This window comes from Alligator sinensis, unplaced genomic scaffold (assembly GCF_000455745.1).
Source record: "Alligator sinensis unplaced genomic scaffold, ASM45574v1 scaffold295_1, whole genome shotgun sequence".
NCBI classification, from domain to species: domain Eukaryota; kingdom Metazoa; phylum Chordata; order Crocodylia; family Alligatoridae; genus Alligator; species Alligator sinensis.
The window spans coordinates 539,497-566,364 of record NW_005842754.1 but is presented as its reverse complement, the minus strand read 5'-3'; the positions used below and the strand labels follow the sequence as shown (position 1 = coordinate 566,364).

The 26,868-nt window shown below is 46.1% G+C and overlaps 1 protein-coding gene across 1 annotated transcript in view; it reads right to left on the bottom strand.

The window, feature by feature from the left end:
* Positions 1-26,868, bottom strand: part of AIFM3 (apoptosis inducing factor, mitochondria associated 3) — a 186,289-nt gene that overhangs the window by 85,725 nt on the left and 73,696 nt on the right. The window contains exons 7-9 of the mRNA XM_025216616.1: positions 26,710-26,822; positions 24,263-24,349; positions 11,978-12,069 (exon numbers count right to left, since the gene is read on the bottom strand). Of these exons, the coding sequence (XP_025072401.1) occupies positions 11,978-12,069; positions 24,263-24,349; positions 26,710-26,822 (292 nt within the window). The remainder of the gene's footprint in view (positions 1-11,977; positions 12,070-24,262; positions 24,350-26,709; positions 26,823-26,868) is intronic.

The window sequence follows — 26,868 nt, the reverse complement described above, 5'->3', positions numbered from 1 at the left end:
AAGTCGCTGATGAAGACATTGAAGAGTATCGGTCCAAGGACCGAGCCCTGTGGGACCCCACTGCCCACACCTTTCCAGGTCGAAACTGACCCATCCACCACGACTCTCTGGGTGCGACCCTCTAGCCAATTCGCCACCCACCGGACTGTGTAGTCATCCAAGTCACAGCCTCTTAACTTGTTCACCAGTATGGGGTGGGATACCGTATCGAAGGCCTTCCTGAAGTCTAAGTATACGACATCCACCCCCCTCCTCCTGCGTCCAGGCGTTTCGTAACCTGGTCATAAAAAGAGACTAGATTAGTCAGGCACGATCTACCTGCTACGAACCCGTGCTGGTTTCCCCTCAGCATAATTTGTCCTGCCGGGCTCTCGCAAATGTGAGCCTTGATAATTTTTTCAAAGATTTTGCCAAGGATGGAGGTGAGACTGACTGGCCTATAGTTGCCTCGGTCCTCCTTCCTCCCCTTCTTGAAAATGGGGACCACATTGGCCCTTTTCCAGTCCTCCGGGACTTTGCCTGTGCGTTCAAATATTCCCGCCAGTGGCTGGGCAATGAAAAATTTTAAAAACCTATGGTTAAAAAGGCTTAGCTTTTTTTTGTCATAGCTTTTAGTAAAAACATAAATATTATTAAGCTACCAATCTGGCTCTCATAAATTTTTAGCAATCCAAATAGCATCATTAACAATTTTGAGAGGAAGGATTTTTCTTCCTCCCTTTTTGATTTGAATTAGATTTTTCTGTAACTGATATTTTCAGCTTTGGGATGTGTATGCGTATTTTAAACAGCAATTAAATTGTTAACATTTGCTTGAATTTGAAACAGGTGGACAGTTAACATCTTTGCAATAGCTACTACTCTACATTTTGTCTACATTTTGCAATGTAGTAGAAATGCTTCTATTCTTTCCAAATTTTCTCGATATGCTTCTCAATAAAATATTGTGAAGTATGTGTTGTACCCTTGTAACAAGTGCACGCCCAACTTGTCTGCTCACTGCAGCATGGGCTGCCAGGCTGCATCCAAGCTGGCCTGCCCTGCACTGACCAGGAGAGCTCTGCTGATTGGCCCAGAGCCTGGGATGATGGGCCAAAACCATGCTGGTGCCAGCTGGGACACCACAAACAGGTCCAGCTCCTCTCTCCCCTGCCAGAGTGCCCAGGGAAGAAAGACAAGGTTCTTTGGGTGAATCTGATATCTTTTATTAGACCAACTAAATAGTTGGAGAACAATTTTTAAGCAAGCTTTCGGGTTGAAAAACCCTTCGTCAGGCTAAGGAAGTTTATGCAGTTGGCGTGTACTCTTTCTGGATGGAATGAAAAGTAAAGAAGCCAGAGGCTGGGCTGGTATGCATACAAGACAGGTAGTCAGTGAAAATGTAGATTGAGGAGTCAATGGGTGAGAGACAGGCTGGGGGGCGGGGGAGGGGGATGAATAGTGGAGAAGTACCTGGGAAGTCAGCTGTCAGGCAGGTTATAATGTGTCATAAATTCAATGTCTATATTTAGTCCATGATTTTTAGTGTCTAGGAGGTTGATGAAGTGGAGTTCATAGGTTTGTCTCTGGGAAGTGTTTTGTAAGTTTTCTTTGAGGATCAGGACTGAGAAATTGGAGAGAGAGTGGTTTTCTTGTAAGAAATGTGCCCCCACAGGTAATTGGGTATTCCTGTCTTTGATAGATTTCTGGCGTGCGTTCATTCTGGTGCGCAGTTGTTGTCTGGTCTCTCCTATGTATTTTCCATCAGGGCATTTGGTGCATTGGATGAGATATATTACATTTCTGGAGGTGCAGCTGTAAAATCCAGGAATGCTGATGGCTCTGTTGTGGGGTGTAGTGATTGTGGGGGTGGTGGAGATGTGTTGGCAGGTTTTGCATTTCTTGTCATGACTGATGGCCCGTCTTGTATGCATACCAGCACAGCCTCTGGCTTTTTTTACTTTTCATTCCATCCAGGAAGAGCACACATCAATTGCTGAAACTTATTTAGCCTGACGAAGGGTTTTTGAACCAAAAAGCTTGCTTAAAAATTGTTCTCCAACTATTTAGTTGGTCTAATAAAAGATATCAGATTCACCCAAAGAACCTTGTTTGCCTATGTTCTTAGACTGACACGGCTACAACCTACACCCCTGTAACAGGGAATGAAGATGCTCTCCCCACTGTTAGAGGGCATAAAGAGGAGCCAGATGTTTTCCCCGTGGCCAATAGGAGCCTGGCCACTCTCCGTGTGATGGAGGGAAAGCCAGCTGTCTTGCCCTCAACCAGGACACCTGGAAGAACCTTGGATGCTCTGTGGCATGCTCTCTCTGCAGGTGAAGCCTGGAAGTGCCCTACCTGCAGTATGGCAGGGATTAAGGGCTTGCCCAGAAGCCCACACCAAGGGACACAACTCTGGTGGAGCCCACAAAGGGAAACAGGGGAAGAGCCTTCCTGATGAGGCCTCCTGGTGGCATGGGCCCAACAGGGGTGTCTGTGGACCAGAAGCACACCAGCAGGCATCTGGTGGGAGCTCTGGCCTCACTTGGGCACAGCAGTGACCGCCACAAAATGGGGCCAAACCTGGCCTAGCACTAAAGCAAAAAGAGCCTGCACAGAGAAAGCATCTTGCCAGTATGCATAAGGGGCCTAACAGTGGGAATAAAAGGGGTATGCAAGGCCCCAGAGCAACCCATACCCCAGAAAACAGGAAACTTGGAGCAGCGAGGCATCATTGCCCTGCTTGGCCACCAGGCCTGATATACCCGAGTTTACATTAGCTGTTTAGTTTCTGTTTTGAAAAGCAGAAGGCTGTAACTAGATCCTTATGGATTCAAACCCCATCATTCTCCCAGTGGAGAAGACTAGGCCGCACCATACTCAACTCAATGGGAGTGGCTACAACACCCTAGTGGAAAGGGGTAGGGTGTAAGGGAGGAGGAGCCCCACAGAAGATACACCACCTCAATCACACCTGAACCTTCAGGGAACCACTGGTACTACCTCCAAGCAACTGCAGTTTCACCTAGTTGAACAACAAGTCATAGCGGGTGAGTGGGTCAGGTGTGATGTGGTCCATGGAGGTGGAACATGCCTGCAGCTTGTCAACAGTGGTATTGGGTGTGAGCTTGTCACAACACTAAATAAACCTATGCCTCCTAAAAAGAGCATTGAGGGTCCTTCTATTGCCAAGGTTAGAATTAGGGTCTTATTTTGCAATGTTCACTCATGAGAGTAACCTTTAATCATGAAAGCGATCCTATTATGCTGGAGGAATAGCAACACCATAGTAAAGACTGAAAAAGAGTTGTCATTTACTTTTAAGAAACATTTTAAGAGAGTGGCAAAAAAAAAAATGAAAAGCAGAAATTCAAACTAACAGATTACCTATTATTCTATATTAGTTTGATGCAGATTACGTGTGTATGCCCAGTATAACAACACTTCAGAAACTCACATTAAAAAGTTAAGGAGTCATCTCATCTTTAGCAAAACACAGATAGGATTTGAGTCTCAGGTTTCTGTCTTGTATAGTAATGTATTCATGCTTCTCAGGACAACAGAGTTCTTATTGAGTTATTATTTTTGTTTATATTTTTTAAAAATTATTGAAAAGAAATTGATATGAATCATCTCAGTAATGGATAGACAATAGTTACACTGCATGAAATTTCAGTGTATAATGGGTTTCATTAAAATCAAGCAGGAATAAAAAATATTCTTTTACAAAGTGAAATACTCACTCCAGAAATGTCAAAAGTTCCTGAGTCTTTTTACCCTTGCATTTTGTGCATTATGATACTGCCTTTATTACACACTAAAAGACTTCACAAAATGTAAGGCCAGAGGACCATTACAATCAGCTGGTCTGACTGTACTGGAACAACAGGGAAGGCTTTGTGCTCCTCCCTCTACCTGATCCACACCCATGGCATGGTGGGGAACACAGAAACGGCCGGTTGCCAAGTTGGGGGGGAAAAACCCAGCCTGGAGTAGGTCCTGAGGAGACCTGGGAAAACTCCACACAAACTCACTTGAGGGTGCAGCTAAGTGGCAGCATGCTGAGAGGCCAACAGATTGGTTGCCTGGTGTTTTGACAGAGAAGAAAAGACAGCTGCTGCTGACTGAAAGGAGGGAGCAGTGTGCCAGCTGCAGTGCTGCCAGGTGTGGGTAAGAGGGGCAAATGGCCCCAGACTTTTCTGTTATTGTATATTTCTGTTAATCACTGGTGAATGTGGAGGGAGTGTAGGGATGGAGGAGCTCCCAGCCAGCCGTGCCATGTTTAAACACACAGGATAACCAAACAGACAAGTCTGGCCAGCCCTCAAAGAGACAGGCCCCAATTTGGATGGTGACTACTGCAAGTGATAAATCCTACCTGCAGGAGGATTACGCATAATAATGGTGAACTTCCTCCTGTTATGTGAATTAAGCTTACAGCAAGTCATGGTGAGCAAGCAAGACAAGAGGCAGTGGCACCTATAGGACAATCCTGGTCAGAGTAGTACCCAGGCGTGGGCACCTACCACTGACACGTCCATACTGACCTTCAATATATAGGCCTGAACTTCTGGTCACATGGAGCAGCTCTTCCAGAAAGACAGCCGTTGTTGACTGAAGGATGTCAAAATATGGAGTATGCACAACAGCCTTTTGTAAGTTGATCCTATAGTTTATTACTCTTCCCATTTAAAAAAATTACACCTTATTTCCAGTTTGCTATTGTTTAGCTTCAAATTGGACATTTTGTACCTTTGTCTACCAGCTTAAAAATTTTCTGCTGTCATAAATACACATCTTATAAAGCCAGAAGGGACCCCTGGGATCATCTATCCCAAACTCCTGTATAACCAGCTATAGGCCTTCCCCAGTTTAATTCTTGTTTGTCTAAGTGTGTGTCTTCTAGATAAACACCCAAGCTTGATTTTAAAATTGCCATCCCTCACAATTCTTGGTAAGCTTTTTGAATGGTTAATTTTCTTCAAATACTGAAAAAGTCTACTTTGAGTTTTCCAGATTGAACTTTCAACTGTCGCTTTTCAAAGAATAATTGCCTATTAATGGGTCAGGGAGAGAATAAGAATGACACTTCAGTCTAGTAGTTTGTGAACTCCCTTGGGAAGGGGGACACAGGGATTCCAGCCCATTCTCCAGTGAATATTTAAACATTTTATATTAAGGATTCATTGAAGATAGGAAAATACCCCAGGTATCCTTGGTCCAATCAAGATGCATGTCCTAACCACAGGTGTGGTGGTGAAAGTACTCACTCAGCTGATGAAAACGTGAGTTCAAGTCGCATTGTGCAGAAAAAGGACTTGTACCTCTGAGATGACTCTTTTAGAAGGCAGGGTAGGTTAACTAAAAGAGAGAAAGAGAGAGAGAGTTTGCAAGAGTGAGTGCGTGCACAAACTTTTGTGGGCTGAAGCTCGGGTTTCATTAAAATCAAGCAGGAATAAAAAATATTCTTTTACAAAGTGAAATACTCACTCCAGAAATGTCAAAAGTTCCTGAGTCTTTTTACCCTTGCATTTTGTGCATTATGATACTGCCTTTATTACACACTAAAAGACTTCACAAAATGTAAGGCCAGAGGACCATTACAATCAGCTGGTCTGACTGTACTGGAACAACAGGGAAGGCTTTGTGCTCCTCCCTCTACCCGATCCACACCCATGGCATGGTGGGGAACACAGAAACGGCCGGTTGCCAAGTTGGGGGAGAAAAACCCAGCCTGGAGTAGGTCCTGAGGAGACCTGGGAAAACTCCACACAAACTCACTTGAGGGTGCAGCTAAGTGGCAGCATGCTGAGAGGCCAACAGATTGGTTGCCTGGTGTTTTGACAGAGAAGAAAAGACAGCTGCTGCTGACTGAAAGGAGGGAGCAGTGTGCCAGCTGCAGTGCTGCCAGGTGTGGGTAAGAGGGGCAAATGGCCCCAGACTTTTCTGTTATTGTATATTTCTGTTAATCACTGGTGAATGTGGAGGGAGTGTAGGGATGGAGGAGCTCCCAGCCAGCCGTGCCATGTTTAAACACACAGGATAACCAAACAGACAAGTCTGGCCAGCCCTCAAAGAGACAGGCCCCAATTTGGATGGTGACTACTGCAAGTGATAAATCCTACCTGCAGGAGGATTACGCATAATAATGGTGAACTTCCTCCTGTTATGTGAATTAAGCTTACAGCAAGTCATGGTGAGCAAGCAAGACAAGAGGCAGTGGCACCTATAGGACAATCCTGGTCAGAGTAGTACCCAGGCGTGGGCACCTACCACTGACACGTCCATACTGACCTTCAATATATAGGCCTGAACTTCTGGTCACATGGAGCAGCTCTTCCAGAAAGACAGCCGTTGTTGACTGAAGGATGTCAAAATATGGAGTATGCACAACAGCCTTTTGTAAGTTGATCCTATAGTTTATTACTCTTCCCATTTAAAAAAATTACACCTTATTTCCAGTTTGCTATTGTTTAGCTTCAAATTGGACATTTTGTACCTTTGTCTACCAGCTTAAAAATTTTCTGCTGTCATAAATACACATCTTATAAAGCCAGAAGGGACCCCTGGGATCATCTATCCCAAACTCCTGTATAACCAGCTATAGGCCTTCCCCAGTTTAATTCTTGTTTGTCTAAGTGTGTGTCTTCTAGATAAACACCCAAGCTTGATTTTAAAATTGCCATCCCTCACAATTCTTGGTAAGCTTTTTGAATGGTTAATTTTCTTCAAATACTGAAAAAGTCTACTTTGAGTTTTCCAGATTGAACTTTCAACTGTCGCTTTTCAAAGAATAATTGCCTATTAATGGGTCAGGGAGAGAATAAGAATGACACTTCAGTCTAGTAGTTTGTGAACTCCCTTGGGAAGGGGGACACAGGGATTCCAGCCCATTCTCCAGTGAATATTTAAACATTTTATATTAAGGATTCATTGAAGATAGGAAAATACCCCAGGTATCCTTGGTCCAATCAAGATGCATGTCCTAACCACAGGTGTGGTGGTGAAAGTACTCACTCAGCTGATGAAAACGTGAGTTCAAGTCGCATTGTGCAGAAAAAGGACTTGTACCTCTGAGATGACTCTTTTAGAAGGCAGGGTAGGTTAACTAAAAGAGAGAAAGAGAGAGAGAGTTTGCAAGAGTGAGTGCGTGCACAAACTTTTGTGGGCTGAAGCTCACTTCATCAGATGCTGATGAAGAGAGCTTCAAACCATGAAAGGTTGTGCGTTCTCTGTCTCTCATTTAGTTAGTCTGTTAAGGGCATTTTTACACATGTTTTAGGACACAGCACTGTGCTAGGACATTAGCAACATGTTTTAGGACATTAGCAAGCTGTGCTAATTAAAAGTACCCGCATATCACATGTTTCAGCATCCCACATGTCCCCATGTTGAAAAAATAGTGGCAGGACACTTTAGAACTAAAGCTGATCGAAAGTGTTTTATTTCAAAGCGCCCCGGTGTTATTTTTTCAGCACGGGGACACACGGGGGTGCTGACGCACGTGATGCAGAAGGCTGCCAGAGGGCGTCAATTTCCGTGCTCCAGCAGACTCAGTTAATCAAGTCTGCCTTGATTGTGCTGGATTACCAGCAAATTGGAGCAGGCTCCTTGCACTTGTATGGGAGCCCTAAAGGTACATACCTACCCTGTCTTCAGACTGACTTCAGACTAACATAGCTAACTACCTCACAGTGGGTACATCTACATGAGACACTTCACTGAACCTTAGAGTAATCTAATGTGCAGTAAAAAAATCATCTACACTGCACAGTAGATCAGTCTAACATTCAGTTTTCTAGCACCTGTAGATAGCTGAAGGAGGGAATTTGACCAGGTTCTCTCATACTAGATGAATGCTTAACCATTGTGCTATTAAGTATAAGAGAACAGGGATTACCTCCTTGAGTCACATTTTGGAGTGGGGAGGGGGGGAAATCTCCCTGCTCAGTTTTTTTCAAGGTACCAAAATTCCTTTGTTGTTATAGACAATGAAGTTCAGTATGTCTGTACTGGTTCTTGTAGACCTTCCTGAAACATCCATCCATCCATCCATCCATCCATCATAATTACACGTGTGTGTGTGTGTGTGTGCACATGCACGCATGTATATATGTACACATGTGTACTAGAAAAATGGTGCATTAATTAATGCACGATACTGCATACGTAGACACTAACTGAGAGCAAATTGCTCCCAGTAAGCCCAGGCGGCAGGGGCCATGCTACTGCCTGGCTAAGCCCAGATCTCCTTGGGGCAGGGGAGAGCTGTCCTTACACAGCCAACAGCTCTGTCCCAGCCTGGGGAAAGATCGGGCTGGCCCTAAGCCGGGGGGACGGGGACTGTCCTTGCTGGACAGGCAACTCCATCCCAGACAAAGGGAGATCAGGCTAGCCCTGGGCCGGGGGGAGAGGAAGCTGTCCCAGCTGGGATGGAGCTGTCTACCCATATCCAGCTGGGACAGTTTCCCCCCTGCCTTGGCTGTTGCTGTGGGGCAGAGCAGGGCAGAAGCAGCCCTGGATTGGGCTGCTCCCATTAGGCTCAATTTGCTCCTGATGCAGGCACATGTGTAGACATGCACCTGGCAGCACTTAAATGAGCCTGAAAATTTAGGAGCATGAATTGCATATGGAGATGAGACATTTATTATGGAATTGCCTAATTAGCTCTGCAGAATGTCTCAGTGCCTACATGTCCAGGGCTACTAGGTTGGAGTAAACTAATAGACTCTGGAACAGGTTAGCACTTATAAATACAATGGAATGCTTTACTTTGCAGCAACACACATACATACAGATGCTGATGGGGATGGCTGGGGCATCAGGGTGCTTAAGCATGGGAGCTGCCTGCACTGAAACACCTGTGTGTCCCAGCTAGCCCCTCCACAGCACATTGAGCCAGGTTGGAGCAGCCCTGAGTCAACAAGCTAACCCCTTGGGCCCTCTGCCAGCTGGAGCTGCTCTGACCTGGCTCAACATGTTGCAGTCCTGGGCACCCAGGAGCAATCAACCACTGTACATTAATATGCACATGTAGACATTCCCAGTGACTGTTTGAGACAGAGTTTTGAGGTACAAGAAGGGGCTCCTCTCCTCCCTTGTGTCTTGTGAGAAAGTCGCACATAACTTCAGTAGAGAGTTCATGCCTGTGAATACCCAATAAAGGGAAGCACCTAAGTCCAAGGGGGGAAATCAGTAGTGAGTGTGATTTAAACCACAGCCGCCTTCTCAGAATTTTTCATTAGCTAATTTAAGTCACTCCCTGCTCAGCATGTTGACTTTTGTGTATTCCTTTCTTGGACATCTAAGTTTTACCATGCACTGGATAAAGAGAATTACACACTTGAGTGTGTAAATGCAGGCTATGGATTCCAGCAGGTGGGAAATTCCTTAGTATTTTTATCACTGTGGTGCTTAAGGTTGAAATTCTTTTCTCCTTCATGCATCAACAGTGTGGTGCCTAAGAATGGACAGGGTTTTGCGTGATATATTTTATTGGACCAACTGTGTAGGTCAAAACTCTCTCCCAACTATAAGAAGAATATTGGCCCTAAGTCACAATCTAAACTGACCCTATTCCAGCAGATACATAACTGCTTAGGGGTCTAAATTCACTGGGCATACCTCCACTTTGGTCTCCAAAGATCCCTAGATACCAAGATGTAAGCTTCTGAGTATGGTCAGAAAGTGATCTACTTTGAGCCAGAGGATGCCTAGCTTCCACCTAAGTTCCACTGTGATCCAGTATGGAATTGCAACGTTCTTAAATTCTGTGTAAGTTCCCAGTTTCACAGATCATGCCCAATTCACACTGAGTTCATTGAGTTCAGTACAAAGTATAGCACCCGCATTCACCCTTACTCAGGACCACAGCCAGTGATGGTGTCTCCCTTTTACATAATAGTCTAGACTAGGGGTTAGTAACCTACTGACTTTGGTATGTATCTGACCTGCAGAACCCTTTTATCCAGGCTGTGGAGGTGGAGAGTGACCAGGAGTTTTGGTGACCGGGAGATTCCACAGCAGCTGGGTGACAGCAGCAGTGGCACTGCAATGGGGAGTGGTGACGGTGGTTGCATCAGCAGCAATTCAGGCTATATTAGAAGTGGCCTGTGCTCAGAACTAACACCAGCTCCAAAACGTTACCAACTCCAGATCTAGAGGTTAGAACATGGTCTCACAAGGGAGAGCTGGGTTCTAGGCTCTCCTGACCCTGATGGGATTTTTTTTTTTAAACTCCCATTTCTTAGAGAGTGCCTTATTCACTGGGTATACAATAGTCTGGGTAAGGATATCTTCAATTCCTCCTGTTGAAGCTGGACTATCTAGCAGCCAAAAATACAAGACACAATAGATCAGAAGTACAGCAAACAAGGAAATGGGACTATATGGCCCAGGAATAGGGCATTGGCTACTGAGAGTAGAAACCTGACCTCTAGTCCTCGTTACCAAGACTGTTTACAAATTAGAAAGTCACTGCAGAAGCAGAAATTATTCTTGCAGCAGGGACCTAAACCCAGCTCTTAGCCTTCTCAAGGGAAGTGCCCTCATCACTGGGTTACAGTCAGGGTACATGGATATATATTAACAGAGGCAGAGGACCCAAGTGTCTATCCTTCCTTCTGATTGACCTGATTATAACTGGGGAAAAAATAGTTAAGTCCCTTTTATGACAAACCATAAATACTCAGTCCTTAACTTCGGCATTTCCTGACCTTCAACTGATATTTCATTTTAAAAGCTTAATGTTTTGAGCATAATAATTTATGTATAATTTAAATTCTCAATCTATTATATATAGTTAATGGGCACATTTATATGTGCGCTTTAATGCACATTAGCCTATTTTAAAGTGCATTAAAGCATCACTGAAAAAAACATGCTTTTACTTAATGTGCATTAAAATAGGCTACACATTAAGCGTGACTCAAAAACCATGCTCTTTAGTTAATGCGCATCAAGACACGCTAATGACTTACACACACGCAGGGAACCTGCTCTGACATGCTGGAAATTCAGTGTGTTGGAGCAGACTCAACTAATTGAGTCTGCTGGAGCATGTAAATTGATGTGCTCTGGCAGCCTTGCACATCATGTGAATTAATGGTACAGTGCGTCTCTGCACTGACAAAATGGCAACAGTGCACTTTGAAATAAAACATGTTCGATGTGCTTAAGTTCAAACTGCACCACTATTATTTTCTTAGAGAGGGGATGTGCTGTGCCACTGATACACATGATGCGTAGGTGCTTTTAATTAGCATGGCTCGCTAATTAAAAGTGCCTGGCGCCACATCATAAATGCATGTAAAAATGCCCTCGCAATGGAGATACTAGATTTAATGTGCCTTAACTAAAGCACATTAATGTACATGTAGACGCACCATACTGCTCTCTGAACTGTTTAAGAGTTAATTTTAGTAACTGGACGGGCAACATCTGTAGCTTTTTATTACCTATTACCCTGCATACTGCTTCATAAGTTATCTGCATCAAAGAGTTTATTACAATTTAGATCCTTTTTGTTTACAAACTATCCACACATTTCCTTTGATTGATGCATATTTATTCAGTATTCAAAATTACTCTGTAAAGGATTTCTGAAAACAATATTTAGTTTACATGTTGGACATGAACTATTCATTGTAACCATTACTTCAACAATCATTATCCATCATTAGCTAGCCTGATCTTTGATTTTTGCTTCCTAGGTTGGATGACTCCAAAACAAAAAGCATCTTTAGATTTGTCTGTGCCGACATTTCTAGCATGAATGACTACTTAAGTGAATATATATTCAGACCAGGATTCCTAGATGAATATATAATCCCACAATATTCATAACACTTTTCTTTTCAGAAAATATTCTTGCAAACAAAAATTTTCTACTCATATGGCTAATTCAGTTCCAGTGTTGGTTCTATTTCCCTAGGCACAAGTACCTTATTTTCTAAGATAAGTATAACTTATCTTGATGTGCAAAATGTTTGTAGCTTACGTGCTTCCAGTCGCTATCAGCAGTTTGTTATATTCCATCTTAAATCCATCCTTGAACACAGCTATCTTGTTCTTGATATCCACAGCTGCAACCTGAAATCATTTCTAATTAATGTTAAAAGATTAAATCAGCTGTTTTTGAGATAACAAAGGGCCAAGCCAGATGTTGTTTCAGGTAGGCTTGAGCACAACGGCTGTTAGCTTCAGAACATGCTTACAGCCTCTCCTGGCACTCTGGACTGAAGTTGCCATGGATCATGTTGCACTAGCTCATGTACGCAAATCAGTCATTTTATATTAATTGCGAATTGATTTATCCCTGATGGAAATCAGGGAAAGACTAGTACCAATTAAAGCAGGGGAGGTATAGAATTGGTGAGTTTTGTCTAAATTTATTGTCATTGATCAAGGAAGAGACACAGGTAAGAAGTTTGCATTTGGTTCTGATAGTCAAATGGTATTCCATCCCTGTTCATTTGTGGCTTGGTACAGAAGATACAGACATACCTGCCAAATTTCACTCATCTGTGGTGACAGTCAGACACACCTGCCCTGTTTCTACTGCTTCCCTGTCACCTCAAATGTCACTTGTGAGTAGAGCAGCAGGCAGCGAGCAAGACTTCCCCTTCAGTTTCTCCTCCCAGCTAGCCCCAAGGCCCCCTTCCTAAAGCTTCACCCCTGCCCCACAGAGGAAGGAGAAAGGAGGAGAAAGCAGGAGAAGTGGGAAGCAAGGAGTAATGGAGGGGAAGGGACAGGTTGAAGAGAAAATGATGAAGAGACTGGGAGATATAAATGTTGCAAGAGTCATAGGAGGGACTAGACACCACATGGGGCCATCACACGACACTGGAATATGGACTCTTAGTGGGGACTGAGGCAGGGTGATTCAAGAGGAGGGGAAGAGAAAACAGAACTACCTTATGTGATCATTGCCCACTTGGAGCACAAATGAGGCCTCATTTGGCCGCGTCCACATGTGGTGTGGATGTTTGGTTCCCCAGGGACAGCTAGCAGCAGTGCAGCTTATGCCGCTGCTAGTTCCCCTGGGGAACACCTGGCATGTGGCAAGTTACCCCAGGGCCAGTAGGGGAGGCTGGGATCAACACTTGGCTGGCCAAAGCAGCCTTCCTTGGGGTTCTGGGGCCCTCCCGGGGCTGCAGCAGTGGTGATTCTGCCATGCAGATCCTGGCTGGCAGCCACAGTGCGGCTCTGGGCAGCCTGGCTCTGCTTTTGAGGGTGCGTGCTGCCCAATCGAGCGTTGCTCTTTTTTTCTTCAAAGATTTTTTTGACCCCTGGATATCCAGGAGTCAAAAAACCCTCCACACTGCTCCCTTCCCATGCAGGGAACAACTGATTGTGCAGTACCTGGTACCACAGACATGTCTGCGGCACCACATACCACATGGCCACACTCGTCTGGATGTGGCCATTGGTTTTGCTTTGTATTAGTTCTCAGGAACAAAGGGTGTTTGTCCTAGGCATGCCCCACAGCAGCAGCCATTAAATACTGAAATAATCTAGAAGATTTATCATCTATGTGGACATGAAGCCCTACCCTTAGGATTCATAAAAAATGCACACATTCATTTCATCTTGCACCAGGAAATGTGCATCTGTGGCATCAGAGAAAAATAGCATGGCAGAACCACTTCATAGAATCATAGAAAAGTAGGGTTGGAAGAGATCCCAGGAGGTTATCTAGTCCAACTCCTTGCTTAAGGCAGGATCATCATTTTTTAAGTTATTCTAGACAACTGTTTGTCCAGCCTGCTCTTAAAAAACTTTGGAAGCAGCCCTCATACTGCTACCAGATACGATGCCTGAAACACCAAAACTCACCCATTATCTTGCCTTGGTAAAGCAGAGGTCCGAGGGCACGGTCAATATTCTATCTGTACAAGAGCAAGAAGCTACTTTGTTAAAATATTCTCAGAAGATCTGAAAAACGAGCCATGTCCCACCACTGCAGAAGGCAAAACCTACTGCAGTCAATGCAAATAAGACCATGGGGTAAAATTCTTTCCTGATCCCAATGTGGTCAATGATATGACCTTGAGGGGAGAAGCAAGATGCTCTAGCCAGGACCCTCTCAGTTTTCTAAGTCCCAAATAAAGTATCAGCACACCCCAGCCAAAGGGTGCATACACGTCACTTTTCTAACAAGAAAATTGCAGTTCTCCCAGTAGAAATGCTAAGTATACAAATGTTCACAATTTGTCCCTAATCAAGTATGATGGTTCCGGGAGAAAATTAACTCAATCCAAACCAGTAGAAGTGGCCCTCGTACAGTTTCTACCAGGAAAGTGAATTCACATACACTCACCCTTCTGAAAGAAGTTGCCACACTATGCCCCAGCATCCCAGAATGCATTGTTCTGCCCATTCCCCCAAAAGGACATAGTCTGTGACTCAAGCTGGACTTCACTACTCCCCGTCTCTGGCTGCCTCAGGACTAGGAAATCCCAGCCCCTTTCACCAGCCCTGCATTGCACTCCAGGGCTGCAGGGAGACATTGAGTGCCAAGGCAGCTGTGTGCCCTGCACATGACCCACACCTGCCGCCCCGAGAGCCAGAATGCCCCTTAACGTGGCTGACACAAAGACCTGAGACCAGCATGGCCCCACCCCCAAGTCGGTTCTGGTGTTTCCAGTACATGAGGCAGAACAGACGAGATCAGATGAGCAGTAAGGTGACCTGGGCCAATCTATGGCTTTTGGTCAGCAAGGAGCTGACATGGGCCAAATCATGGTTTGGGCGAGATGGGCCAGGCTAGTTCAGGTTGACATAGAGCTGTCCCAGGCTGGTTTGGTCATTGGTTGCCAGGGCCAGGCCAGACCTGACCCAGGCCGGTTTGTGGCTTGGTTGGTGATTGGACCCAGGCAGTAACTGGACACAGGCAGAGATCAGGGACCTCCTTGCCCCCTGAGACAATGAGGAGACTTACGAAGATCTCAAAAGCCATAAGAACAAGGAAGTATACCACCAGATTGCCATAGAAATGAGAGTTTAGAGCCACAACCAGGACTGGCAGCAGTGCGACCATCAATGTGAACTGGACCCCCAGAGTCAAAAGGCACACCATGCCCTTCTTTAATAAACTGTCACACATCCATGAGCTGGACCATGTTGTCAACACTGTAAACATATTTCACACTAAAAGGAAGGTGGAGAAGATAGCAAAAACCACCCAAGATGCAGAAGGGCCCTGGGGACACAGGGGCACCAGGTCACACTTGGTGGTGGAGCCTGATTTGATGTCTTTCAACCTGTTCTTGAGCAGGGTCCTGAGCACTGAGGGGCAAGACATGGGGCACAGCTCTGACAGTGCAGAGTTGATATGCAGGATGTGCCCCATGATGCTGTACCATCCACACTGCAGATGGCCCTGAGAAGCACCTATTCATAGAATCCCAAAATCATAGAAAATTAGGGTTGGAAGGGACCTCAGAAGGTATTCTAGTCCAATCCCTTGCTTAAAGCAGGACCATCCCCAACTTGATCATCCCAGCCAAGGCTTTGCCTACCCAGGTCTTAAAAACCTCCAAGCATGAAGATGCCACAACTTCTCAGGGTAGCTTGATTCAGTGCTTTACTACCCTCCTAGTGAGATGTTTTTTCCTAATATCTAATATCAAATTCCCTTGCTGCAACTTGAGACCGTTGCTCGTTCTGTCATTGGCCACTACTGAGAGCAGTCTAACTCTATCCTCTTTGGAACCAACCTTCAAGTAATTGAAGGCTGCTATTAAATTCCCTCTCAGCTGTCTCTTCTCCAGACTAGATAAATGTCGTTCCTTCACCCTTTCCTCATGTGCTCCAGCCCCCTAAACATTTTTGTTGTCCTCCACTGGACTCTTTCCAATTTGTCCACATCCTTTCTATAGTTGGAGGCGGGGGGAGGGGAAGAGCTCTCTGGGTTGTATCCTCAGGTCCCTGGCTGAACAACCCTGGGTCCTACCTCTCTGCAGGTATTTTGTTTGCAGGTCTCAGAGTTTCTCAAGTCAGCCAGGCAGTCTCCTTCTGCCTCCTGGCCCAGGAGCACCTTCCCTCTCAGCCAGACTGCCCTGCCTGCTCATGCAGTGGCTTTATGAGCCCCCTAAGCCCTGCCCTATCCAATCATGTGACCCTGCAGTGCCCCACAGGCGCTCCCTCCCTGTGCTTGATGACCTGCCTGCCTTCTCAGCTAGGGCTTAGGTAAGCAGTCCCTTGCTTCTGGGCTGCCTACCTGCCTGGGTACAGTTTGCCACCCTGCTTCCTCTCCCTGAGGGAGTTACCCTCTCAGGATAAGTCCTTGCCTGTAGTTGACCACCTGTCCATTTGCTGACCTTCAGCTCATTACTAACTAGCCATCCTTCTGGCTGCCAAGTCTACTACAGCCAGCCTGTTCTATGAAGTGGTCCCCTGACTGGCCACAGATGTTCCCAGGGGTGATGTGTAGGGGGTACATGTGGGTGCATATGCACCCCCTTAGTGTGGCAGTGCACCCCCTGCAAAAAGGCACTTTTCCTTGATGGCGGCTGCGGGTGGTCGCTGCCCCTTGGTTGGTACTCTTCAAGGAGGTGACAAATTTATCCAAAAGCTATGGGAGGGTATTAGTGGGAGACTTCTATTTTCCAGATATCTGCTGGAAGAACAATTCATACCAGCTCAAACATAAAATGTTGAGCTGGTTTCTAACTTGTGTGGAGGACAACTTTCTGTGCCAGGAGGTTGAGGATATAACTAAGATATCATCTATCTTGGATCTGACCAGTAAGGAAGAACTGGTGAAGCATGTGAAGGTGACAGACACCTTGGGAGGGAGTGGTCACTATATGATGGAATTCCAGATCCTGAGATGGGGAAAACATGAGGTCAGCAAAATTATGATGCTAGATTTCAAAAAGACAGATTTTTAGCTGACTCAAGGAATTAATAGGCATTATCCGTCTCTAAATCTGGCTCTAGATCTGGCTTCTATTCATGCTACACTTCCAGAGTAGCAGAAATGCACCTCAGTTCCAGCCCCTGCCTGGTTCCCAGAGCCTCTGAACTCAGCCCCAGCTTCAGCTCTGACTCCTCCACCCACTGTGTTCCCAGAATATCCAACTCCTGCTCCTGGCCTGTTGTACTCTCAGGGCCCTCAGCTCCAGCACCCACTTCCATCCTGGCTCCCATTCAGGCTCCTGCTCCAGCTCCTCACCTGGCTGACACTCCAGCTCTCATCCTGGTTCCCACTTTGGCTCCTGCTCCAGTCCTGGCTCTGATTCCAGCTCTAGCTCCAGAAGCACTCATGCCTGTTCCTGTTCCCTCCCAGGTCCTGGCTCCACCCCCAGTGTCCTCCAGGATGACTCCTGCTCCTGCTCTGGTTCCAGCTCTGTCTCCTGAGCCAGCTCCTACTTTTGCTCTGGTCCCAGATTCATTCCCAGAGCCCCTCAGGCCTGTTCCCACTCTTGTTCTGATCCCAGCTCTGTACCCAGAGCTCCTGCCCCAACAGCTTTTTACAGTCTGAGAAGCCTGGTCCTGCTAATCCTCATGAGTTGCACAGATTTTTCCCCAGTGTTTCTTTTTGGTCCTTAAAATCTGTCCTGGTTCTACTTTCAGAGCCCTTAAGGCCAGGCCCTGTTGTATTCCCAGAACCCTGGACTCTTGACCCTTAGAAGTCACCCAAATATAGCCTAGGGAGTTGCATGTCCTCCAGAGAAAGGGCAAATTACTTGGAGCATGGAAAAAATGTATGCCACCTGGAAAAACAGCCCCTTGGAGACAGGGTACTATCAGGAGACCTAGCAGGCAGCCTAGCCAGGGCTAATTACCTACACACCTGATTTGGGTCTCTGGCTGACAGGCCCTGCCCCAGCTAATTAACCAGCTGGCTTGCTGATTGGCTGCTGGGAGCTCAGTCTCTCCATTTAGGCCCAACTGACAGTAGCCTTGAGGCCAGTCAACAATTCTGATCTTTGTTTTTTTCTTGGCAAGCCTGTGCTGTCTGGCTTTCTTTGTTCTGCCCTGTTCCTGGACTCCAGCTTTGGTTTTCCTTATAGATGTTTCCTGATTTCTTGACCTTGTTTTGCTCTGTTCTCAGACTTCAAACTGTGGATTATCCCTTGGATTTGGTAACTTGGAATCTGACTCCTGGACCTCAACACTGGCCTGTGTTGGTGACTTTGCCCCTGAATTTCCTTTTGGTTCTGGTAATTTGACTCCTGACTTGGGCCCTGATCCCTGTCTCTCCTCAATGGCCTAACCATTAGGCAACACTGCCTACATCCCAATCCCTTACACCCTGTGCACACATCCCAACATGCTCTGCAGAGTCCCTTGGCAGCTGGAGAGTGCCAAGAGCAGGTGAGTGCACAGGGAAGCCCTGAATAGCTGGCTATCCCAGGTAACTATGCACCCCTGGTGAACTCCTGCTCACAATCCTCTCTCTCTCCCTATTGTGAGGTTTTGAGAGAAGGGACCCCAAGTGTGTCCCTTCTCTTGTTAGTTCCAGGTGTGGCAGTTTCTATTCCTGCACCCTTCAGTGGATTCCTACCTTTTTCACACATGCCAACAGATCTTGGAGCTGCACTAGCACCTCCCTGTCCTCCTGTGCTCATTTTGCCAGAGACTTTGGAAGATTTGGTGTGCCCATCTTGAAGTGACATGACAGACACTCATGCTGCCATGTAGCCTCCTTTCCAAGGCATGCATTCTCATAGACATTATGGCTGGAAGGGACCTCGCAAGATCATAGGGTTCATCCCCCTGCCCAAGGGACAGGAAGTCAGCTGGGGTCAGATCACCCTAGCAAGATAAGCATCCAAGCATTGCTTAAAGGTATCTAGACTAGATATTTGCATCACTTCAGGGTTGGGGGGGGAGACTATTTCACACTCTGGAGACTTGGATGGTAAAGAAGCTATTCCTTATGTCCAGTCTAAAATGGTCTTCCAGCAGTTTGTGACTGTTAGACCTTGTCTTCCCTTGGGGTGCCTTGGTGAACAGATGTTCTCCCAGTTCCTGATGCCCACCCCTTATATATTTAAAGGCTGCCACTAAGTCACCCCTGAGCTTTCATTTCTCTAGACTGAAGAGTCCCATGCCTCTCAGCCTCTCCTCATAAGGCCTGTTCTTTGACCTCTAATCATGTACATTGCTCTCCTCTGGACTCTCTCAAGCTTCTCCACATCCTTTCTAAAGTGTGGAGCCCAGAAATGGATGCAGTACTCCGCTGCAGCCTCAAAGCTGAGTAAAGCAGGAGAATGACTTATTGGGTCTTCCTTAAGATGCATCAGTGGATGCAAGCCAGTTTTATTTGCTTTGCTGGCTGTGGCATTGCATTGGTGGCTTATGTTCATCTTGTGGTCCATCATGACCCCCAAGTCTCTTTCACTCATGGTGCTAGTTAGTGTAGCCTATAAGTATGATGTGGGTTTTTTCTCCCAAGGTAGAGCACTTTACATTTCTCCATGTTGAATGTCATCAGGTTTTGATCTACCCACCTTGGGAGCCTGTCTAGGTGAGCCTGAATTGCCAGCCTATCCTGTAGTGTGACCGCACTTCCCCATAATTTGGTGTCGTCTGCAAACTTAGCCAGTCTGCTTTTGACTCCCAAATCCAGATCATTTATGAATATATTAAAGAGTACCGGTCTGAGTACTGAGCCATGGGGGACACCACTGGTCACCCTGCGCCATGTTGACTCAGTTCCCTCAACTATCACTCTCTGGGTCCAACTACGGAGCCAGTTCCCCAGCCATTGGACCGTAAAGTTGTGGCTGCAATTCCCCAATTTTACCATAAGGACATCATGGGAGACCAAATCAAAGGCTTTTTTGAAATCTAAATATATGACATCAACCTCTTCTCCTTTGTCCAGGTGATGTGTCACCTGGTCATAGAAGGAAATGAGGTTGGTCAGGCAAGACCTACCTGCAATTAAGCCATGTTGGCTCTCTCTCAGAATGTTGCTTTCCGTTAGCCTGTTGTTGATGGTTTCTTTGATTTTTTTCCCCCAAGATCTTGCCAGGGATTAAGGTTAAACTGACTGTCCTGTAGTTCCCTGGATCTTCCTTCCTTCCTTTCTTGAAGATAGGCACCACATTGGCCCTCTTCCAATTGTCCGGAACCTCTCCCGAGCACCATGAGTTCTCAACTATCCTTGCCATTGACTGACATCATAACATGACCAACACTTTTAGCACTCTTGGGTGCATTCCATCTGGGCCAACTGACTTGTGGATGTCCATCCTCTCAAGATCTTCACCAATTAGAGGCATATAATTGCCTTACCCTAGTACTCCTGTGTTTTGTCAGGCAGGGTGATCCCCTTGGGCTGGTGGAAAACCAACGCAAAGTAACTGTTGAGGAGATTAGCTTTTTTCTGGGTGTCAGTTGTAAGCTGCACCATTTGGTTCAGCAAGTGTCTAATGTTGCCCTTGGTTTTTTTTTCTGACTTCCCACATATTTGAAGAAGGACTTTTTATTGTCCTTGATTCCTGTAGCCAGTTTGAGTTCGGTTTCAGCCTTGGCTTTTTTGGTCCGCTCCCTACAGGTGCAGGCCAGTGCTGCATAATCCTCCTTATTGGTAGTTCCCAACTTCCATTCTTTACAAGCTTCTCTTTTCAGATTCAGAAGGTCCGTGAGGTCCCTACTGAGCCAAGGGGCTCTTCCAGTCCTTTTGCTACCTTTCGTCTGGGCCAGAATGGACTTCCCTTGTGCTTTTAGGACCACAGCCTTAGGGAGCTACCACTCATCATGGGCTCACCCTCTCTTTCATATCATGGTCTCTCAGGGCCTCAACAACTGTCCTTCTGAGCTTGTGAAAGTGACCTTTCCTAAAGTTGAGGATTTCTGCATTGCTGACTGATTTGCCAGCTTTGTGATGGATACAAGGTCACTTACCAGTGCTTACAGCCACTGAGCCTCATGAATATGGCCATTGACTTCCACATGGCTGATGAAGATATGTCTTGCTGGACACCATGTAGTCTAGGGTACTCTGGGAGCACTTCTAGACTGATGACCAGTGCTTCAAGGCCCACAAGATGAGCAGTGACTAGCAGGGGCACATAATCCTGGACATTTGGGATGACCAGCAATAGCTGCAGAACAATCACCTTGCTATAGAATGATGAAAAAGGCATGAACCTGTGGACAGGAGATGGCTTGTGTGAAAGAAGCAATGCAAAATACAGCTTTTGGTTGTCACATGTCTTTGGAAATAGCTCTATGTCCAATCCCTTATCTCTCATGCCTTTCTCATCATTCTGCAGCCATGCCTTTCTCCTGCAGATGTTTGAACAGGCCCCATACATTGAGTGACAGGACCTTGGCATAGAGCCACCCCTGACTCCAGCAAAGCACCATCCTATTGCCATCTAGAAGCTCACAACCCCCAACAGTCTTTGCTTTGTTAACAACCAGTTCAGTGTGTGGAGAGTGCACAGCTAGAGTGTCAGTATGGGAGGCATGGCTTGATCATGCCAGCATATACTATTGGACCATGTCATCCACCTTAGCAGGATATCATCACCAGATTCCACTGGATGGCTTTCCCCAACAGCATCAGGGCCACCAACAGCACCATGGCTGACTGGTGCCTCCTGAGTCAGGGGGGCACTTGCCCCCCCAGCAGCCAGTCAGAGACCGCTGGCACTCCCAGGCCAGTGCAATCGGCCGCAGGGGAACTCCCCCTCCCCCTCCAGTCGGCATGATCAGCCATGGGGGGACTGCAGGGATTGCTTCTCCTGGTGCCCTCACTCCCTGGCTGGTGCTCTCAGGGGAGGGACCAGCACTCTTGCCTGCCCCCCTGCCTATTGTCTAAGTGGGGAACACTGCTGTCAGGGGGTGCAGGTGGACCCCCTACGCATCGTCACTGAACAGCACCCACATCCCCTTACTTTCCCTCAAAAAGGCTCCATTAAGTTAATCAATTGCAAGGGGTTTTTTCCCCATTGTAGTGCACTGTGTCTTGACTACCATAGAAACTTCACCTATATCAACACCAGTTGGCATTGCCCGCCCCACAACACTAGGGTTCTCTGCAATTCCCTTTTCCAATGATGGAAAATGGAGAGAGTATGCCCCTGGGGCTCCCACCATCAAGGTCAGTGGAATTCTCACCTCACTTCTTATCATTATGGATCCAACCTACCCTCATGAAGCCATTCCCTGGGTACCTGGACAACAAGGAGAAGCACTTCAACTACTGCCTCAGCAGGTACTGCATGACTGTTAAGTGCACCTTCAACCTCTTCAAGGCATGCTGAAGACCTCTATGTGGATGCCTGGATATGGCAGAGGAATATTCATCATCTCTGCCCGCATCCTCCATAATACCTGTGAGGCCAGGGTAAAGTCTTCCATGAGGCCTGGGTGTAGAAAAACGTAGCACATGGAGGAAGCACAGCATGCAGGGGCAAGCCACCCTTGCCACAGCATTAGCATCCAGGGCACACCAACCAGCAGGAAGTCATGGTCAGGGAAGCCCTAGAAGATTATCTCCAGGCATGCTAGGACATGAGGTGACACCCGGGTACATGGGAATAGGGCAGGTGAAGTACAGGGAGACTGAAAGCCTTGGACACCTGAATGCCAGCCTTGGGCATGGGAACTGTGTGCAGAGCAGATCCTGCCTCAGTTTCCCCACAGGTGAGTTTACAAAATCATTCTTTTCTTTTGGGCATCATGAGGGGACCAGGGTGGTAGAAGCCCTGGCTGGCTAAATGCTAGCTTTGGGTGGGGAAAGCACCTGGGCATGAGAGAATATGGTGCAGGAAAGAAACATGCTTTTGTTTTGTTTTTTTAATAGTAAAACATAGACAACCATAGAGCTGCGACATGCCACTCTGCTTTCCCTCCTCCCCCAATCTACCACACTGGCCTGAATAATCTTGTGATTATCAGGCTGGAGCAAAATATGACAGTGAAGGGAAAGCTCTGCTGAGGATACTAAGTCATGGGAAGATGCCAGTACTAGTGAAGACAGAGAAATAAAGATGGAGGGATATAAAAATTGGCAAAGATAACAAGACTCAAGTTGAGAATAGGCAAAAAAAAAAGAAAAAAAAAAGGAGTGAGGCATTTGAGGGACGCCAAATTCCCTGAACACAAATATGCTCTGGGGGAAGCAGAGCTGAATGAGACCCAGGGAGGTGGACATCACGTGTTGGCAGGTATTTGCAATGTGGGCAGAAGATGGCTCGTGTGAAAGAAGCAATGCAAAATAAATCTTTGGTAGGTTCCTCTGGAAGTACCTCTTGTGTCCAATCCCTTATTGATCATCCCTCCATGTGTTTTTAAACAGATTGTATGAAAACTTATTCTGGTTTTATGCTATTAAATTAGATCATTTTATTTTTAGCATCAGGAGTTTTTAGTAGCCTCACCTTAGGCCTCCACTGTTTTGGAGCTGGGATGAACTAGAGGAGCGGAGATGCTCTGGCTGGCAGCCAGAGTGCTTCCCTGGAGGATCAAGCCTCCGTGTCTGATGGTACATGCGCCTGTGACATGCGCCACACTGCTTTTTTTCCCCTCAGCACCGGAATTCCCAGTAGCAGATTTTGCCCTTACGCTGAAAATCTGCAGTGTAGGGCACATTTTATTATGCCAAGTCTGTGGTTTGTGGCTCTGCAAAGATGTTTGTGGCACCCCAAACTACATATGGTGGCACGTCTGGATCTGGCCCTTCAGTTTTAAAGGATTTTTTTCAGTTTTGGTTCTTCTACGTTTTACTCTTAGTTCTTTTGGTTTCCCTCTGCAATTAGGCTATCTAGATCTTGTATTATTTTCAAAGGTCTCCCTGCATACCAAAAGAATTTGGCACTGTCAGAGAAAGATGTGTGTACACAATTACTCCCAAGTTACAACTAGTTAGGCGAGCTGTCAGAATCAATTTTGTCTGCAGGCAGAATATCAGAATAGACTAAGAATGCTCGGAGATGGGAGGGCAAGATACCATTGCAATTTTAGGATGATATTGTTAATATTCTGCATGAGGTCAGCCTCACTGGGAATCCACACTGTTAGAAAATGGAATAGTAACTATTTGCTAGCAAAGCAAAGGCCTAGGCTTTTAGTAATCTTAGAATCACGTTAGGAACATAAGTCTGAAAGGGGTCCATCCTTGGCCATTAAGTGCAGAATTTGCCATTATGGATTTGATGAAGCCTTTGCTAATACTCGTAGTTCTTTAAAAAGAATTTGACAGTGCCAGCTACCAAAGCTAGCCATTGTTTTTTCTAGAAATGTACAGCCTTTGTGCTAGATAAAGAATATCAGAGATGCATTCTGCATGCCATTCAAATATGGCTCTCCTTACCTGTGTTTCAGTCAGGACCTCAATGTCAAATGTACGAAAGAATTCCTTAGGGCGCAAGGTGATCTGATCTGAATGAGAATCCATTGACTGCAACAGAAAAGCAATTTTGTTGTCACCAATTTTTCAGTTATAAATATAGGCAAGACAACTGTGAGTTCATAGTCATTTCCCTCACACAACATGGAAAGGCACTCTTATTCAAAACACTTAGGCAATAGCCTGAAATTTGTCCTTGCAGAAGCCTTGTCACCCTAGACATCTGCAAAATGCTCCTGGACAAGGCCTGGATCCAAAGCTAATTGAACTCTGACTCTAATGGACACTGCACTGGGTCCTAATTTCATTTAAGCAGACAGGATAGGAAAGCTTCTGAACAGCTGAAGTAAAAGCTCAAGAGATAGTTCCTTCTGGCATGGAAAAGGGAAGAAAAAAGAACAACAAAAAAATTCCACGATGGAAAAAGAGAATCAGGGCTATGTTGCACGTGACACTTAGCAGGTGTTAAATGCACTTACAATGTGAGTGACCATGCATTCAAGCAGTAAAGCACATGGTAAGCATGCTCATATCGTATTTCACTTTAATCAAAATTTGTCTAGAAAGATACTCAAAACTAAAAAAAAAGTTAACCATACATAGCTTAAACAATTTTCTGCCTGTGTACAAGGGGTCTGAGTCAGTTGCTGTGACAGCAATGTAGAATTCCTTCTTCTAATTTTTTCCCTTTTCCAGGTAAACTTTCTACTGGTTTTGCATAACTTAACATTTTTTTTTTATATCCTGTTAGAAAAAAATAAAATTCAAGAGGAAAAACAGGAATAAAAGAAAAACAGCTGGAAATATATTAAATAATACTGAGGCTAGGTCACAGCAATATTTTAAAAAATAAGTTACCTAGGCCTCACTGGGTGCATTTACACATGCAATTAGCACGTAGCAATAAACTCTTGCATGGTTTGCACCAAAGTTTATTGTTCCTGGGTGCTGTGTTTATATGTACACCCAGGACTGTAGCACATTGAGCCAGGCCAGATCAGTCAAAGCTGGCAGAGGGCCTGGAGGGGTCAGCCTGCCAGGCCAGAGCTACTCTGCCTCTGCTCAATGTGTTGTGGAGGGGCTGGCTGGGGCATGAGGGTGCTACAGCGAAGGGCTAGGTGATGCACATAACTATTCCGCTGTAGGACAGTACTATCCTACAGTGGAGTTAATTAATTTACTGCACCCCAATATGGGGCACATGTAGATGGTGATGCTTTACTGCAAAGCTAATTATTCAGCTCTACAGTAAAGTGTATGTGTAGGTGCACCCACTGTCTCTCATTAGCCTAGACCAGGGGTGGAAAAAATATGGCCCATGGGCCAGATCCAATCCACCAATTGATTGGATCCAGCCTGTGGGGAGCACCTGCCAATTGATTGGATCTGGCCCATGGCTGCTCCCATGGTGCTCTGCATGGGGCCAAGCCTGACCCTGGGCAGCCCACACTGCACTCCAGCCTGTGCCCACTGGCCCTGGTCCAAGCCAGCATGCACAGCTTCCAGCGGGGCTGCTCCCAGTGTAGCTGCAGCCACTGGGGTGCTGTTTAGCTCCCCTCACCTCCAGTGGCAGCTCTTTCTCCTGCTGCACCACTTTAGGTGAGGCGGAAGCTTCAGTTGGGTGGCTCCTGCCCCAGTGCCCAGCGCTCCAGTTTTATCTTCCAGCTGCCTTCCACCCACTTGGCTGCCCGCACTGGACAGACAGTGGATGGGAGGGAGCTGGGAGCTAGAGCTGGACCCCCATGCACTGGGGCAGGAGCCACCCAGCTGAAACCTCCTCCTTACCCAGAGCGGTGCAGCAGGAGCAGAAGAAGGAGCCACTGCGGGAAGCAGGGAGAGCTGAACAGCACTGTCCCCTGCCCATCTGTAGCCCCATCCCACATAGGGAGTTTTGGCTAGTTGTTGCAGTGGCAGGAAAGGGGGTTGTGGTGACCCAGCCCACCACAATTCATCAAAACTCCCTAGGTATCCCCCAGGCCCAAATAATTGTCCATCCCTAAACTAGACCAAGGCCACACAGGTCTTGCTGACTTTAATGGAAGCTGTCATGCCCTCAGTTCTTATGATCAAGTCATTTACTTACATGCCTAATTTTGGTGGTCTAATCTAATATTAGGTACCTGTATTTGAAAATTTTGACTCCTGTTTTCATTAGGTTCATCCCATTTTGGGTCTTAGATTATGAAGCAATGAGACAAGCGGGGTTCAAGGTTTGCAATCAAAAATGTATCTTAAATGGGTGAAAAGTGCCTGGAGCCACTGGAATTCATTTTCTGAAGAATTCAACGAAGTATTCTAAACACTGCACAAAGTAGCAGAGTCTGTGATGGCTGGTATACCTGCTGTCAAGTGCAAGAGACAAGCTCTGACAATGGGGCTGTTCAGTAAGAAACTTTTTGAATGACACAAACCTTACTTAGCTTGGGTCTGTCATAAGGTAAGTGTCTGTCCATTGTGCACATTACAATCCTGTCTGAGAACCCTTCTTGTCTTAAGGTTTCTGCACAAACTAATCCAGCAGCACCTGAGAGAAAAATAAAGCTGGTGATTACTCATATATTTCACTTTAC